We start from the raw sequence: 12,375 nt of genomic DNA, 5'->3' as shown, positions 1-12,375 counted from the left end.
CTCCAGCAGGCGCTTGACGTAGTGGAATGAGTGGCAGATGCAGGCAAGGCTGGGGGCGGGGGAGCCAGCTCAGCGGGGGCAGGTCCGCAGGCCTTCCCCTCCCCCCGCCACCTCCTCCCACCCGGCCCCACTCACTGTACCACCGTGTGCCGACTGGACGTGAAGTCGTATTTGTGGCCATAGATGAAGGGCACCCGAAAGTAGAAGAGCAGATAGATGAAAAGGGGCCCGGCGTACTCTGTCAGGAAGACCTGGGGAGGGGAGAGGTGAGTCACCCCAACGCGGCAGATGGGAGACTAGGCTGCTGGGAGAGGGGTCTGCACGCACCGTTACCCAGCTGATCTGGGCCCCCAGGTCCCGGAAGTAGAGTGTGGCCGTGGTGCCCACGGGCAGCTTCTGCAGAACATCCTCATCCTTCAGGGACTTGCCCTCTGCGGAGAGTCGGGCCAGGGCTCAGGGCCTGCCTGGGCCTTCACCCAGGGCCACCCAGGAGCCCGGGGACAGCCAAGCAGACAGCTGTACTCACTGGGGTCCAGGCGGAGGGACTGGCGGGCGGGGTACCACTGTGGATCTGTAGGGAGAGTAGGGTGTCACAGCACACAGCCTGGTGGGGCCCAGAGTCCCTACAGCTCCTCCGGCCCCCGGGCAAGATCTCTGAAGTTTGTGTGGCTCCAGGACACAGACCGGAAGAGCAGGCAAAGCGGGATGTTGTCCTTCCCAAAGCCCAGCAAGGGCGTTCCTGTTGATGGCCACACGGGGGCGGGCGCCCCAGGCAAGCCCAGAGAAGCCTGGGCCACACTGGGGTTATCTCTGCAGGCCTTTGAGGGAGAGGCACGTAGGACAGGGTCCTACCTAGAGGCCCCTGCCCAGAGGGGTCGCGGGGGCAGCGTGGCTGGGCCCTGGACTTACGGCTCTTGGTGAAAAGGTTCTTGATCTCAGCAATGGTGGCTTGGGGCTCCACCTGGGGGAAACACAGGCCAGGCACCAGTAAGCCGTGGGCGGGGAGCCCGGGACCCAGAATCCCTCTTGGTGAGGTGGAATGGACTGGGGTCCTAGGCAACTGCTATGGGAGGGGGGAGCCGACAAGGCAGCCATGGGCCTGAGGGCCATTTTAACCAGGCAGCCAGGTCACCCCTGGACTGGCTGGGAGATGGTGTGAGCATGGGAAGCCAGGCCCACTTCGCCTCTCCTCTCCACCCCCAGCCGCAACTCCCCCCAGAGTAAAGGCCCTCAACCTGCTCCAGACCTCCCTGGGATGGGACAAACCCCTTCCCCTGGCCTGGCCTCGGAGTGGGGCCGGTCTCAAGACTCCACCTCCTTCCCGGGCCCCAGAGCCATGCAGGGTCCACCGAGGCTGCTTCACCTCCTCTCACACTGGGAGGCCAGCTCCCGGCCACACCCAGGGGCCAGGGTGCTCTACCCTGAGGAGCAAGCTGGCTGGGGCAGGCCCAGGGACAGTACCCCTCCTGCACACCCTGAGGGGCAGGTGCTGGGTGTCAGGACCCAGGTGGAGGGGCACTCCCATCTCCCTGGTCGCAGGCCCAGCACCCTCGGGCCAGCACAGTCTGTACCACGGTCCTACCTTGTCCAGGAAGCACAGCTTCTCCCGGGTCTTTGCGTCCAGAATCTCCACCTCAAAGAAGAGAACGGCCTTTTTAGGTTTCTTGATCGTCTTGGGGGGCATGGGCCGGGGGAGGCCATTGAGGCCAAAGACGGGGCCAAGGCCCTGGCTGGTCTCCCGGGCCACCACGCTCACGCTCAGGTCCATGCCTGCCCCGCTCTGCCCGCTGCAGCCAGAGGCCCCAGCTGCCGGCCGTCAGCCCCCACCACAGACCTCCCCACGCGAAGTGCTCTGGGCCGGGCCAGCGAGATCAAATTCTGCCGCGGTGCTGGAAGGCAGCCCGTGCCGGCCTTGGCTCCGCCAGCTTCTGTGCAGATGTAACCCGAGTGGCCCAACAGCCACGGCCCAACTAAATATAAAACTGCCCCATACTGAGCCCCCCAGGAGCCACGCCACAGACCTCCTGGGAGGGGGGACCTGGGGGCAGCCCTCCAAGGGCTGAGTTGCCCTGACTGTAAGGCTTTCGAGGGGACACGGACCCCCAACAGCATGGGGGGAAGGGTGATCCCCAGAAGAGGCATGGAGGCGCCTCCTGGCCTCCCTGCCCAGTGCAGAGCAAGGGCCTGTCACCAGGAGCAGGGTGAGAGGCCAACGGGCCGCCCAGGCCCCAGCTCAGGCCCACAGAGTTCACTGGGCTTGGAGAAGTCCCAGCTATTTTGAGAATCCGCGAGATAGATCATCCATTTCCCCTTCTGAGCTGTAAGAGACACTCTGGATTATTTTCCTTGTGCGTTTGTGTTCCCAGGGAGGTGACAGATTCCGGCGTTATTGGTGCAGAGAGCCTCTCTCTAAGTGTGGAACGGGTCAGGAAACCAGGAAGTTTCCAGCAAGCGCCCCCAGCCTAGGCCAAGACCTTGGCTCGCACCTCCCCGGCCTCCCTCTCCACCCAATTCTCACTAGGTCCACCCAGGCCTTGCTCAAGGCCACCTCCAGGGCAGTCTTCCCACCATGTCAGCCCAACATAGCACCCTCGTCCAGGCCCTGAGCCCCCCAAAGCCCAGGGCAGACAGCCTGGGCACCCCCCCACCCCACTCCACTCTCCGAGCTCCAGGCAGTGGTGGGACCAGTGGTGCAAAGGGGCAGTGCTGGGAGGGAGGAAGCCCCCAGGGGAACGTGACCCACCCATCCTAAGCGGGTCAGAGAAGGCACCTGGGCCAGCTGAGAATGGTGTGAACTGCTGGTGGAGCTGGAGTGAGGCCCAGTAGGGCCCGAGCCCACCACGTAGGCCTGAGGGCCCCAGTGGAGGGCTTGATGCAGATCTTATTAGACATAGGGACGTGGCAGGCAGGGCTGGGTCTGACCCCAAGTCGGCCACTGGGCAGCAGGTGCAGAGGTCCCTTCCCGCCTGGCACTCCCTCAGTCAGAGACAGCATGGAGAAAAGGAGCAGATCTTAGAACCCCAGGGCAGGGCCCAAGACAGGGCTCTCTGAGGGCACGCCCACCCACCTAGGGCCACGCCCCCCAGGAGGAAAGGGCTCCCCTCACACACACTCCACCACCAGTGGGAGAGGCAGGGGGCATGGTGGGCAGCACACAGGACTGAATCCGGCCCTGCCACGCTGTCACTGGGTGACTCTGGGGCTGTCACTTCTCTCTGAGCCTCAGGCCGGAGGCAGGTAGGAAAGTGTGTACCTCGAGGGGAAAGTGTGTACCTCGAGGGGCTGGCGTGGTACCTGACAGATGGGAAGTGCCCCCAAACCTCAGGCTGTGAGGACAGGCTTGAGGGGACCCTGGGCGCCTGTGATGAAGGGAAGGGGATGGGCCTGGGTTCAGATCCCGGCTCCCCTACTGGCCAGGGGGTCGCTGCAGCACACTGGCCCGTTTGCCCACCTATGCTCTACCCACCCCACGTCATGGACGGAGGGCAGGAGAGAGCCCAGAGCCCAAGAAGTCCTGGCCGATGCTACTGTTACCACGCTAGAGAGTGCGCCTGCTGTCAACTGGGGGCTCTGCATGGCCACGTGGCCTTGGGGGGCAGGTTACTGAACCCCTCTGAGTCATGGGGATAACAAGCCCAGACAGAAGGGCCAGAAAGAGGGCGCTGCTCACATTACCCTGAGTGTCTGGCCCCACCAAGGGGACTCGCAAGAGGGAAGGGGTACAGGCAGAATGTGCCCCAAAAGGCGAGGACAGCACCGCCCCGAGCAGGCAAAGGGCCTGCTGCCCTGTGGCGGCAGGTATATTAATAGTTCCTGGGTCCCAGGCGGGCAGTGCCCACATGCCTTCGGAGCTCGTGTGGTCCGCAGGAAGGCTGCACCACGTCTATTGGGAGAGCAGGCCTCCGAGTTCCTGCTGAACCACTCAGCTTAAAATACAACCAGCCCCTCTCCCTGCCGGCCAGCTGCAGGGGGAGGGGCTGAAACCCTACCCTCTCCCCCCAACCTGGGCACCAGACCAGGACCCAGGAGGAGAGTATGGGACGTCGGGGCCCCGACTGGCTGCTGGGAAAGGAAGCTGGGCAGCGGGAGGGGACGGCCGGGACAGGGGCCACCCTCCCAGCAGCCGCCGCTGCAGCTGCTACGGCTGACACCGCCACCAACACACCCAGGCCAGCCTGAGGCTGCAGAGGAGCAGTGGCGCCCTCACAGAGGTAAGCCCGGCCCGGGGCCACTGGGGAGTGGGCTGCCCCAGCTCAAGGCCACTGTGACAGGTTTGGTCCTCATTTCCCAGTTCCTGTCCCCAAATCTCCACCGCAAGAGAGGTCTGAAAGGCCCTGGGCAGGGCAGGGGGGTGGGGATGCGGTGCGGGGGGGAGCCACAGGGCCTCTCTACCATCGTACAACTGCCTGTGCCTCTCTAATTATTTCAGAAAAGTAAACGTTTTAAATTTTAAAAGCCAAGTGGGAAGAAAAAAAAATAAAAAAAAAATAAAAACTATACATATATATATATATTTAGGTGAGAGAAGCCAGGTACAAAGGGGTCACATGTTTATGTGAAATGCCCCAAATAGGTAAATGGAAGGAGACAGAAAGCAGACTGGTGGCTGCCAAGGATGGGGTGAGGAGAAATGGGAGTGTCAACTAATGGGGACCGGGTCTCCTTTTGGGGTGATGAAAACGTTGTGGAACTAGACAGAGACGGTGGTTGCACAAAACTGTGAATTAAATTCACTTTTAAATGGCTAATTGTACGTCATGTGAATTTTACCTCGATAAATCTTTTTTTTTTTTTTTTTGCGGGACGCGGGCCTCTCACTGCTGTGGCCTCTCCCGCTGTGGGGCACAGGCTCGGACGCGCAGGCTCAGCGGCCATGGCTCACGGGCCCAGCCGCTCCGCGGCATGTGGGATCTTCCCGGGCTGGGGCACGAACCCGTGTTCCCTGCATCGGCAGGCGGACTCTCAACGACTGTGCCACCAGGGAAGCCCTAAATCTTTTTTTTTTTAAAGGGTGGGGCTAGCAAACCGGTCCCAATTACCCATAAAGAGAAAAGGTCGAGGGGCAGGGAGCAGCCGAGGCTACCCACACCTCCACCCCACCCGATGAGGGCCTAAATATGGGGGAGCCCGTCACGCACTTCCCAATCTTCAGTCCCTGAGCTTGCCCCCTACTCCCCACCCCCTGCTCTGCGCGCCAGCACACTCCTGTCCCTACGCTTGGCACACACACTCACACACCCCTGAGCCTGCCCAGGCCTGAGGCCAGCCTGGGGTGGGGGCCCAGGATAGGCCCAGGACTGGGGTGAGGGGCAGAGCCCCAGGCAGGGGTCCTGAGCACAGAAGGGGAGGCAGCAGGCTCAGGCCCTACCCCAGAGAGAAGGCAGGCAAGGGACAGGGGAGGAGTGAGTGGTGGGACTTTCTGAAGGAGCCGGGGGCAGCTCTTCCTGTCCCCATGGAGGGAAGGGGCTGGGGGGACAAGGGGGCAGTGATATGTTCGAAGGATGAATGAAGCAAAGCCCGTGAGGGTGTCACTGACTTGAAGTCCGGGCACTGGCCACAGGCAGGGGGTGTGGCCCCAAAGCCTCAGGCACAGTGGCCAGACAGAGGGCAAGGACAGGCAGGAGCCCTGGCCTGGGGCACAGGAGGCTGGCTCTACGATGACAGTTCCCCAGCCTGGGAGGAATTCTCACCCAGAGGCCCCAGATTCCAGGGCCCAGCCAAGGGCAACTCATGGCACCACGAGGTCAGGGCTGGACAAGGGGCAGGGCACAGCCCACCCTGCAGGCTGCAGCCCTGCCCCACCCAGAGGGGAGTACCCAGAGCCACTGCCGGGCAGCAGGGCCCACACGCTTCACTGCCTTCATGGAAACAAATATGGTGCTGATCAAGGTAGCCATAGTAGAAAGAGGGGTGCCCACTTTCTGAGCACCTGTTTCAAGCTAGCATGGGTGCCCAGAGCCTCAGGTAGACAAGGCTCCTGAGATGGTCCCCACGTGGCAGATGAGAAAACCAAGAGTAGGAGAGGGCTTCCCTGGTGGCGTAGTGGTTGAGGGTCCGCCTGCCGATGCAGGGGACACGGGTTCATGCCCCGGTCCGGGAAGATCCCACATGCCGCGGAGCGGCTGGGCCCGTGAGCCATGGCCGCTGAGCCCGCGTGTCCGGAGGCTGTGCTCCGCAACGGGAGAGGCCACAACAGTGAGAGGCCCGCGTACCGCAAAAAAAAAAAAAAGAGTAGGAGAGGCTAAGGGCCTTTGCACGTGCTGTTCTCACTGCCTGAATCGCTCTCCCCCAGACCCCGCAGGGCTCCTCCCTAACCTCGTCAGTGAGGCCCTTCCTGACCGTCAACTTAAAATAGCAACCCAGACATTTACCGTCTGCCTCCCACTGGATGGTCAGCTCCAGAGGGCAGGGACTGTCCCGTCCTCAGTCTCTTCCCAGCACCCAAGACTGAGCCTGGCGAGGAGCTGTTCTCCATAAGCACCTGCGGGAGGCACCTTGCCTCAAAGCCCCCTCCCCACCACCCTCTGAGCCAAGGCCTTTCCCTCACTCCTCCTTCACCACACTTGGGGGGATGGGGGCCTGCCCACCACACCAGACCCCAGAGCAGAGGTGGGCGCCCCAGTGCAGGAGCTGCTGCAGGGGGGCTTTCCCTAGCCTGGGCTGGTGGCCTCGCTCCAGGGAAGCCTCTGTGAGGCCTGCAGACACACCCACCCAGCTCCGGTGACCCTGTGCAGCCCAGCATTCTGGCCGCCAGACCCTCCTCCAAGGAGCGGGGCACTGCTCACCAACGGAAAGGGTCTCTGGTAGGCCAGCTCTGGCTTCTAGGGAACCCTGTCTCTCTTCACCAGCATCCCCAACACAGAAGGGGCTCCACACTGACAGGCTCCACGCACCCTGGGCCCTTGGAGGCGGCAGCAACACAGGCACAGCGGCCCCTCACAAGGAGGCTCTGAGGTCAAAAAGACTCACCTATTTCCTGGCTGTGTGGCCCTGGATGAGTAACCCAACCTCTCTGAGCCTCCATTTCCTTATCTACAAAGTGGGCTTCCCCCACCTGCTATCTCACAGGGTCACTGTAAGATTTACACATAATAACCACCACCATTCTGGTCTGTGTGAGGTCCGGGGCGGGGGGTGCTAGTGCACAGGGGTGCTGGAACAGAGAACAGCGGCACGTTCTGCACCGAGAATTGTGGGGAAAAACAGAGAACGGGGGGCGGGGGGGTCAGGGGTTTGCGAGGATGGCCATTTTAGACAGAGTGGTCAGGGAAGGCCTCCCTGAGAAAGTACACAAACATGTCCAGTCTAGGATAATTCTTATGAAGAATAAATGTTATCAGACCGACACTAGCAAAATAGAAGTGGCAGACGCACAGGGAGCCAGGCCCCTCCTCCCCCCACGTCCTCACCACGATCACGAAGGGGCCCAACCACACCAAGGTCAGAGAGGTGATGCAAGGAGCTGATGGCAGTGAGCCTGAACCCTAACAATAGCAAGACACGTGCGGATGGCAGAGGCTGGGCTGTGGCGAGCGTCCCTACTGTAGTTCATCACCGCCACAGCCGAGGCGGCAGCCGCCGAGACTGCCCCGCTCTCCACTGCCCCCTTGTGGCCGCGGCCTCTGCTCCCACCAGCTGGAAGGGTGTGCACAGCAGGTGGAGCTCCAGGTGAATGAACCGGGCACATCGGGTGCAGGATGCGATCAAGAGAGTGAACTCTGGCTCTGCCACTCACCAGCCAAGAGGCCTCGGGGAGCCACTGCCTCACGCTCCTTCCTTCATGCATTCATCCTTTCCTGCCTCCCCTCTTCCCCTGGGCACTGCAGCGAACAAACCCCTGCCTTCACAGAAGCTGCATTCCAGGCGTGGGCTGGGGGTGGGTAGGGACACACAATAAATAGTGGCATGTTTTGCACCAAGAGCTGTGGAGACAAAAAGAGAAAGGTGGCAGGGGTGGGGTGGGGGAGTATGGCCGTTTTAGACAGAGCAGTCAAGGAAGGCCTCCCTGAGGAAGGGGCATCTAAAAAGGCCAGTGGAACTGAGGGAACAAGTCATGCATACATCCAGGGGAAATGCATTCCAGGCAGAGGGAACAGCCACTGCAAAGGCCCTGAGACTGGACTGTACCTGGCATGTTTAAGCAGCAGACCACTGTGGCAGGAGCAGAGTGTGGAGGGGGAGAGCGGGAAGACACAAACAGGGAAGTGATGGGGCAGATCTTGCAGGGGATTGTGGGCCACAGGGAGGACTCTGGCTTTTACGCTGATTGAGGTGGGAGCCATGGAAGGTTCTTGAGCAGAGGAAGGATGTGACCTGACTCAGCTGTTCCTAGGCAGCCCAGTGGGAAATGGGAGACCAGGGCAGAAGCAATGATGAGGGGAGGAGTAGGGAGATGGTCGTGGAGTGGGTGAGAAGTGGACAGACTATGAAGATGGAAGTGACCAGATATGCTGATGGTTTGGATGGGGGATGGGGGGCAGGGGTGGGTCTGAGGTTCTGACCTGAGCCTCAGAAGGGAGAAGCACCAAGTAGGAGGGCGGCAGGAAGGGTAGGCACCGCCTGAGCCCAGGCTGGAAGTTTGCAACTGCTGCTCTACCCTGTGGGAGCTGCTGCACAGGCAGGGCACCCGGGGCCCAGGCACCAGTGCCCAGAAAGCCTCCCAAGCCAGGAGCCTGGGCCCCTCTCAAGCTTCAGTTTCCCCATTTTCATAAACACAGCCAAGCCCAGTGTTCCTCAGGCCCCTCCCACCTGTAAACAAGACGCAGTGGCCTCATGGCAGAGTCTACATCCCCGGGCCTGGGACAGGGGCGGGCACAGGCCTGAGAGTCAGCTTGGACTCCTGGTCACCCTCACCACCTCCTGCTTCCGTGCGTCCTAAGATGGAACCTGCCCAATGGGTATGGGTTAGAACCGCAGCTGCTTCCCAAATGCCTCTCCTCACCCTCTCCTTTCAATCCCCACGGCAGCCGAGGGAGCTGGAGCCATTAACTCCATTTCACAGATGGGGAAGCTGAGTTCCAAGGGGTGAGGAGTGCACGCAGCGCACGTAGCAGTAAACTGAGCCCAGACCCCCACCACACACTGGCCTCTGGGGCTGCACCCCTAGCCAGCGCGCCCCGCAGAGGCCCCCATGCAGTGAGGGTGCAGTACAGCACACCCTGCCTAGAGCAGGCTCGCTGGGACCCCACGGGGTCTGCCTGCCAGAAAAGGGCTCTTCAACTGGGATGCCTTGTGCTGGGCAGCCTGGCAAAACCCAGTGAGTGCCTGCAGGGGAGTGTGGGCTCCGGTGGGTGACATCTCCCGAGGCGGGGGCACAAGAGGCCTAGCTGAGGGTACAAGCCCTGCTCAGTGCAACCTAGAACTCCAGGCAAAGATGCAGAGGGCCCAACGGGTCCGTCAGCCGGCCGACCCGGGCACTCTCGGCCCCCAGAGCGCCCACACGGGGCACGAGTGCTGCCGCACCCAGAGGACGGAGGCCTGGCCTTGAGCGGCACATGCCAGACTGGCTCAGCCGCTTCACAAATGCAGAGGCTTGAGCATGTTCACCTACACTCAGCGGCTCAGCACTTTCAGCTCCCTCTCCCTTCCACTTTCCAGAAATATCGAAGTCACACTGCTCATGCCAGGGCAGCTGAGAAGACCTGCCAGGACGCCAGCACAGGCCACACCTGCTCGGCCAGAAATACCTCCTTCCCCAGTGGCCTCACGCATGACCCCATTTCTCCTGGGGGGATTGCACAGCCTCCCTGAGGTGCCACAGTGGTTGGGGGGTGGGGGAATGTTGCCCAGGGGAGAAGGGGCAAGAGAGAGACTGACCACCCACTCCCAGGTCCTCAACCAGCCGGCTCCTGCCTCCCACCCCTGGTAGCCAGAGGAGAAGTGGCAGGGTCTGAATGCCAATGTCCCTAGGCTCTGGGATCCGGGGCCAGGAGAAGCTGGCAGAGCCCCAAGCATCCAGCCTTGCAAGACATTCTTCGGGTGCTCGGGTGCCCTGGCTGGTTGCTGTGACCACAGGAGGCCCAAGATGAAGGAGAGGCTGGGCCAGCACAAGCAGGACTCTGGGTCTTGGGCCTGAGAGGGCCATGCTCTTTGACCAGCTGTTTGCTGGTGCCCACAGCCCACACACCTCCCTGGGCAGTTACCGGCCTCTGGGGCCTCCAGGGGGCGCTGTCCTGGACAGAGCTGTGCTGCAAGGGCCTATTCCATTGGAAGTGCCGTCACTAGTATCGTCTATCAGATGCTTACTTTGGGCCAAGAACCGTGCTAAGACCTTTACCTGCACAACTCACCTAGCCTCACCTGCGCCTGTAAGCTAAGGACTGTGACCCCAGTTAGGTGGCTCAGAAAACCAGGGCTCGGAAACCAGGGGGCCCTTGCCCAAGGCACATGGCCCAAGGAAGTACCAGAGCCAGCACCGACCCCGCCTACCTGGGCCCAAAGTCTCTCACTGCTCAGCATCACAAAGCCAATACCTCCTCCACTCTGGAGAACAGGGCCAAATGCTAACAGAAAACAAGGAGGAACAAACCCTGGACCCAATTATCTGGAAGGCAGCCCCCCCATCCCTGCTTCCTTGCTGACATTACAACTCCAGCACACCTAGTCTCCAGAGGTCTGGACAATGCAGAACATGTCACCTCCACAAGGAGCGCCCTTGAGAGGCTGAGCCTGCTTGTCCCCGGGCCCCAGCCTCCCTTGGCCCCAGCAGAGTCAGGCCATACCAAGGGCGAAAGGCCTGTCACCCCGATACCACCCAGAGGGGCTCAGGCAAGATTAGCAGCTCTCTCGACACTTCCTGCATGGTTTCCTGCCCCCGGCTAAAGCCACCAATGAGCCTGGAAAACCAGTGCCATAGGGGTGGGGGGCTCCCCCAACACTGAGCGAGAGGCAGTGCTGCAGAGGCCAAAGTCAGACCAACCTCCCTGCCTGAGCCCCGTCTTCTCCATCTGGTAAATGGGAATGTTTGTAAGAGGACCTGACAGAGATGATTCCCGTGGCGGATGTGGCTAAGAACCCCGCCTAGTGGTCCTGAACCCTGCCTGCTTATGAAACCCACCGGAAGAGCCCTGGCCTGGACAACTCAGACAAGGAGATCGGGATCTCTGATGGAGGGCCAGGCATCCACAGCTTCAAAAGCTCCCAGGTGACAGATGGAGGCGGCCAACTCAACCCGGACTGCCTTCCTCAAACAGGGTCCTGCCCTTTCGATGATGCCCAAAACCCTTACCACAGCTGACGGACACTGACTGACGTGCCCTCCCAGACCCTTCCAGCGGAGCCTCAGCCAACCCCCTTGGTCGCTCTCTACCCCGTCCCTGCTCCCTTCCCCAGCACCAGCCAGCAGGGTGCCAGCAGCCAGCCTCCCCCAGCTCATGCTGGCCTGCTAGGTTTGCACTGTCACCCCACTTTACAGACGAGGCAGCCAAGGCTCAGGAGCCCCGAGGACACATGAGTTACAAGCTCCAGGGGCAGGGCCCTGCCTGCTTTTGCTCCTTAGAACTGAACGCTCTTCCTCCAAGGCTGCCCCTAGCCCCAGACCCCCGGAAGATGGCCCAGATCTGCACCCCTGGCCGGGTCAACGTTGGTGACCACATCTGGTCTCTCTCCATCTCTGGGCAGGAAGGCAGTGTCAAAGCTGGAAGAGGTGGTGAGGCTGAGCTCTGCGGACACAGGCTGACCGGAGCGGCAGAAGGCGCTCATCCAGGCCGACCTACGCGCCCAGCACGCCCAGCCCAGGTTGCGGCAGGCAGGTCAGTCCACACCGGGGGAGTGCCGCTTGCATGGGCCCCAGGTGGCCAGCCTTCTACCCGCAGCAGCAGCTACCACCTCCTGCACGCTTACAACATGCAGGCAGGGAGGCAAGTCCTCGACACAGATTATCTCCTTTCCTATGAATCCCCTCTTCCAGGTGAGGACACTGAGGCTCACTCATTCACTGCATAAACAGTGACTGAATACCTGCTACACGCCAGGCACTGGGAAGGACTCTGGGGGTTCGGCCCTGGAAGGAGAGAAAAAAAATCCTTGCCCATATGGAACTGACATTTTCACAGGGAACAAAGATAATAAAATAGTCACACGTGATATGTGCCACATGGGAAAAACAAATCAGGAAAAGGGGACAGGGAGGGACAGGGGAAGGGAGCTGGCAGCTTCGTGTAAAGTGGTCAAGAAAGGCCTCCCTCGGGCTTCCCTGGTGGCGCAGTGGTTGAGAGTCCGCCTGCCGATGCAGGGGATGCGGGTTCGTGCCCCGGTCCGGGAGGATCCCACATGCCATGGAGCGGCTGGGCCCGTGAGCCATGGCCGCTGAGCCTGCGCGTCCAGAGCCTGTGCTCCCCAATGGGAGAGGCCACAACAGTGAGAGGCCCGCGTACC

The 12,375-nt window shown here is 61.3% G+C and overlaps 1 protein-coding gene across 1 annotated transcript in view; it reads right to left on the bottom strand.

Annotated features, from left to right (window-relative positions):
- The window catches only part of TECR (trans-2,3-enoyl-CoA reductase), a 28,975-nt gene that overhangs the window by 1,548 nt on the left and 15,052 nt on the right, over window positions 1-12,375 (bottom strand). The window contains exons 2-7 of the mRNA XM_024767474.1: window positions 1,583-1,633; window positions 910-961; window positions 527-571; window positions 328-431; window positions 136-251; window positions 1-49 (exon numbers count right to left, since the gene is read on the bottom strand). The exon at window positions 1-49 is cut by the window's left edge and continues 54 nt beyond it. Of these exons, the coding sequence (XP_024623242.1) occupies window positions 1-49; window positions 136-251; window positions 328-431; window positions 527-571; window positions 910-961; window positions 1,583-1,633 (417 nt within the window). The remainder of the gene's footprint in view (window positions 50-135; window positions 252-327; window positions 432-526; window positions 572-909; window positions 962-1,582; window positions 1,634-12,375) is intronic.

The sequence above is a fragment of the Neophocaena asiaeorientalis genome, unplaced genomic scaffold (genome assembly GCF_003031525.2).
Source record: "Neophocaena asiaeorientalis asiaeorientalis breed wild unplaced genomic scaffold, Neophocaena_asiaeorientalis_V1.1 scaffold87, whole genome shotgun sequence".
Classification (NCBI taxonomy): Eukaryota; Metazoa; Chordata; class Mammalia; order Artiodactyla; family Phocoenidae; genus Neophocaena; species Neophocaena asiaeorientalis.
The sequence above is the reverse complement of the archived record's forward strand: the minus strand, read 5'-3'. Positions and strand labels throughout refer to the sequence as shown.